The sequence below is a fragment of the Dipodomys ordii genome, unplaced genomic scaffold (genome assembly GCF_000151885.1).
Source record: "Dipodomys ordii isolate 6190 unplaced genomic scaffold, Dord_2.0 Scaffold45, whole genome shotgun sequence".
NCBI classification, from domain to species: Eukaryota; Metazoa; Chordata; class Mammalia; order Rodentia; family Heteromyidae; genus Dipodomys; species Dipodomys ordii.
In genome coordinates, this window is record NW_012267261.1 from 5,961,373 (window position 1) to 5,966,286 (window position 4,914).

Sequence of the window (4,914 nt, forward strand, 5' to 3'; positions counted from 1 at the left end):
CTAGCCTTGAGCTGAAGAGCTGAGAGACAGTGCCCAGGCCCAGAGTTCAGGCACCATGACTGGCAAAAAAAAAAAGAGGAATAGAGCTATGGTTCAAGTGATAGAACACTAGCTTTGAGCAAAAAAGGTCAGAGACAGTACCCAGGCCCTGAGCTCAAGCCTCATTACTGGCACAAAAAATAAAAATAAATTTCAAAATAGGGATCCTCTTTTGAGTAAAAAGATTTTTCTAGAATTTTTTTAATAAACAAGAGCTATAACATTCTATTGCATAAAAGTAACGATTAATGTAATATGTTATTTAGTCACTTAAAAGTTATTATTGCTGGGTGCCAGTGACTTATTCATACCTGTAATCCTAACTACTCAGGAGGCTGAAATCTGAGGATTGCAGTTTGAAGCCAGCCTGGGCAGCAAAGTCTATAAGACTTATCTCCAATCTCCAATAAACTACTCAGAAAAAGCCAGAAGTAAGACAGAATGCTAGCTTTGAGCAAAAGAAGATCAGGGACAGTACCCAGGACCTTAGTTCAAGCCCCAAGACTGGCCAAAAAAAAAAGTTACTATTGTCAACTAAAGAAAAAGTGTTTAGAAAGTGCTGGTAGATCCATGTAATTGTAACCCCTCTGTATGGTATTTTTACAATTAAAAAGAAAGAAAAAAAGGAAAAGGAAAAAAAGAAAGTGCTGGTAGAGCAATGTACTAGTGGCTTATATCTATTATTCTAGCTACTTGGGACACTGAGATCTGAAATATCAAGGTATACACTCAAGACCCCTTTGCAACACACACATGGGCTTTGGTGCCAAATACTATGTAGGAGACTAAGATTGGGAGGATCATAATTGCAGGGCAGTCTGGGCAGAAAAGAAAGGCCATGAGACTCTGTATCAACTTAAAAGGCAGGGCATGGTTAGGTGCTAGCTGCTCACACTTGTAATCCTAGTTACTTAGAAGGCTGAGGTCTAAGCATTGCATTTCAAGCCAGCCCAGGCAGCAACATCCATGACACTCATCTCCATTAATCACCAAAAAAAACAATAGTGGAGCTATAACTCAAGTAGTAGAGTGTTAGCTTTGAGCCCGAAAGCTCAAGGATAGGACCCAGGCCCTAAGTTCAAGCCCCAGGACTAGCACCAAAAGAAGAAGAAGAAAAAAAAAAAAGAACAGTGGTCCAGGAATATGCATGGGCAGGAAGTACATCCTATTATTAAAAAAAAAAAAGCAAGGGGGGGAGGGCGCACTAGAAAAACAGAGGTGAGGCTGATTGGGATATATTTACATGTGTGAAAAATGTCAAGGGGAAATGAACACCCCACCCCACCCCCTCAAATTAATATATGCTAGTAAGAATTTTAAAAATTCAGGATTGAAAGTATGGCTCAGGGATAAAGCACATGCCTAGCAAGCACAAGGCTGCAAGTTCAAACTTCTTCCCCTTTGGGGGAAAAATGCTGGTGTAATACACAAATGGAAAATGACAAAAAGACTAAAAGAAGTGCTAACATGGTGGTACGGGTCAGTAATCCTAGCACTTGGGAGGCAGAGGTAAGAGGATATTGAGGCCATCCTGGGCTTTGTAGTAAGACCCTATCTCAAAATTTATAAAAGTTAATCAGGTTCACAAGAGCCTCCTATGGCTCACAGGGATCATAAAGCAGGGTGGAAAATTTCAAACCTCCATTCTTTTAGGTGCTTCTTCAGTGCAAAGTGATAGAAATGACTTCCACGGGTGAGCATTGGCCACAGCAGTGTTAGAATTTTTTTAAAAAGGCAGTTGATACTATTCAGACCACCCAGAAGGAACACATAATACTCACTGTGTCCCTTGAGGACCCTCTGTTCCTCTTTTGATTCTAACTTTCCCTGCAATAGGTTGTAGAAATAAAAGTTAGAGTGAAAAATAACAGGATATAAAAACCAGCAATGTTTAATTAACACTGGTGGCTTTAATTTAAAATTAAATTTTAAATCATGACAATTTTCATGGAAGTATATCCAGACAGTAAACAGTCTTAAATAGACCTGTGAAGATCTATTTAACCAGTTTGGGAAGCCAGTTTAAACACTTCTCTCTTACCTATTAATCAATTGTTTTGTGAGCTTTGTTTTTTAAGACTGACTGTCAAATGTGAGCCCAGGCTGGCCTCATGCTCAAGTTCCTACTACCTCTGTCTCCAGGATGCAGACTGGGATCACAGTCTTGTGGTACCATGGCCAGCTTTCTCACCATTATCTTTACAGGAAAGAATCAGGGTGGGAAATCACAATGAACATCAAACTTACAATTTTTGTAGCAAGGTTGCCTGAAGGGTTTTCCTTTTGAAAAGGCAATTGCCACTATGAGGTACTGAAAACTGGAGATAAAAAACACTGTGGTATTTTCATAATTCTGTATATTATGTGTATCAAGTTCAGTTTCATTCTCTAAGTGTGAAGAATTCTGAAATAGGCTTCTTGTTGTATTACAAGCGCTAGAATACACAAAAAACATTTTTTTCATTAGTAAATATAATACCCACTTCCCAGAAGAAATCAATTTTACCTTAGATGCTTTGAATAGTATGGCAACTAACAGAAGCAAATTGCTGTTTATATATTGCAAAAAGGCCAAAAGGAAGGAAAATAAATATTTTCTATTTAGCCAGATATGGCAATCAGTTAAAAAAAAATAGAAATAGCAGGGTGCCAGTGGCTCATGCCTGTAATCCCAGCTATTTAGGAGGCTAAGATCTGAGGGTCATTGGAAGCCAACCCAGCCAGGTAAGTCCATGAGACTCTTATCTCCAATTAAACCGCCAGGAAGCCTAAAAGGGAGCTGTGGCAAGTGGCAGAGCATTAGCCTTGAGCAAAAAAGCTCAAGAACAGTGTACTGGCCTTGAGTTCAAGCCTGAGGCCTAGCTCACATACATACAAAACACACACACACACACACACACACTTAGAACTAAGTATAAAATATGTAATAAACCCCTTTTTTCGAACAGTGGAAGTAATTTGAGTAAAGGTAAATAGACCTACTACTTTTTTTTTTTTTTGGTCCAGTCATGGAGCCTGAACTCTGGGCCTGGGCTCTGTCCCTCAGCTCTTCAGCTAGCGCTCTACCACTTCAGCCACAGCGCTACTTCCGACTTTTTTCTTTTTGCTTATGTTGTGCTGAGGAATCGAACCCAGGACCTCATGCATGCAAGGCAAGCACTCTACCACTGAGCCACCTTCCCAGCCCCCCCCCTTTTTTTAAATAGGTCCTGAAGCTTGAACTCTGGGCCTGGGTGCTGTCTTTCAGCTCTTCAGCTCAAGGCAAGTGCTCTACCACTTGAACCACAGCACCACTTCCAGTTTTCTGGTGGTTAATTGGAGATTAGAGTCTCACAGACTTTCCTGCTGGGGCTGGCTTTGAACTGTAGTGGGTTATCTCCAAAGTCTATCTGTAATAAAAGACATTTTTCCTCAAGTTTTTCATCATGGATGTCCTAGCAATGCCTAAAGTCACAGCCAGCAAAAAGACCATCCTTATCCACGCACCAAAACCATGGGCTAAAAAATAGAACAATTTTTTTTTAATTTAGTCTATGGCATGATGTTAATAACAACAAAAAACAGGCTAAGACATTCTCCTATACCTAGAAATTACCATAATATAGAGGCAAATGTAAGTAAATTTAGTCAAGCTGTTGGAAGTGGCGCTGTGAGTGGTAGAGCACTCGCCTTGAGCTGAAGAGCCCAGGGACAGCACCCAAGCCCAGAGTTCAAGCCCCACAACAGACAAAAAAAAAAAAAATTGGGGGGGCTGGGAAGGTGGCTCAGTGGTAGAGCGCTTGCCTTACATGCATGAGACCTTGGGTTCGATTCCTCAAGCACCACATAAGCAGAAAAAAAAAAAAAGCTGGAAGTGGTGCTGTGGCTCAAGTGGTAGAATGCTAGCCTTGAGGTGAAGAACTAACGGACAGTGCCCAGGCCCAAGAGTTCAGGCCCACGATTGGACCCCCCCCCAAAAGAAAAAATTACTCGAGCTGCAACTTTTTTTTACATTTTTAGACTCACCTTTAAATATACACATTATACACATTTTCCATTTTTTTTTACATGACTTGACAAACTTACTCTAAAGATGGATACCACGGCTGCTGCTTGACCCAAAAAAATCCCAGAGATTGAAATCCAATGCAGATGACAATCTGAGACAAAACGGAGAAGAGTAGTGCCCCAGATATAAGACCTGAAGGCGGTCTTTGTGCCACAAGTTCCTTCCATGCAGGATTTAAACTCACTATATTGAAAAGAAAAAGATGGAAATTTTATGTCTAAGCTATTTAACTATATATAAGACATAAAAAATTCATTTGAAAAACAGATAAAATATCTTTTTAATACAAATTTTTAAAAGCTAAGTCAGATGCCACACTTATTTAGTAAATGAAATGTAAACAAATTTAGGCCTTTCAAAAATGATTCAAGAATTTTTACATTATCTATTGAGGAAACTTTAGGACAAAGAGAATACTAAATATAAGACAGGCACAGTGGTACAGACATAGAATTCCAGCATTCAGAATGCTGAAGTAGGAGATTAACAAATCTGAGGACAATCTGGCTAAACAGTGAAACCAATCTCAAAGGAAAGGGGAAAGGAAGGGAAACGGACATTAATAGATTAACAAAAGGGGAGGATTGGTTAGGGGTGATGGGGGAATGTGAAGGGATTGGAAGGGGAAACAAAGGAGAGGCAACAATGCTTTATAAGAAATGTACTCATTATCTTGCCAATGTAATTGTAACCCCCTCTGTACGGTATTTTCACAACTGAAAAAAAAGATATTAACAAAAGCCTGAATGTGGGGCTGGGAAGATGGCTCAGTGGTAGAGCACTTGCCTTGCATGCCTGAGGCCCTGGGTTCGATTCCTCAGCACCAC

General features: G+C 40.0%; 1 protein-coding gene across 4 annotated transcripts in view; it reads right to left on the reverse strand.

The window, feature by feature from the left end:
- The window catches only part of Atp13a3 (ATPase type 13A3), a 100,060-nt gene that overhangs the window by 21,516 nt on the left and 73,630 nt on the right, over nt 1-4,914 (reverse strand). For 3 of the 4 annotated variants that reach the window (XM_013019428.1, XM_013019430.1, XM_013019429.1), the window contains 2 exons: nt 4,105-4,270; nt 2,287-2,474 (listed from right to left, as the gene is read on the reverse strand). In XM_013019428.1, the coding sequence (XP_012874882.1) occupies nt 2,287-2,474; nt 4,105-4,270 (354 nt within the window). Of the gene's footprint in view, nt 1-1,820; nt 1,867-2,286; nt 2,475-4,104; nt 4,271-4,914 lie in introns of all 4 variants that reach the window. The other variant, XM_013019431.1, reaches the window with a different exon arrangement.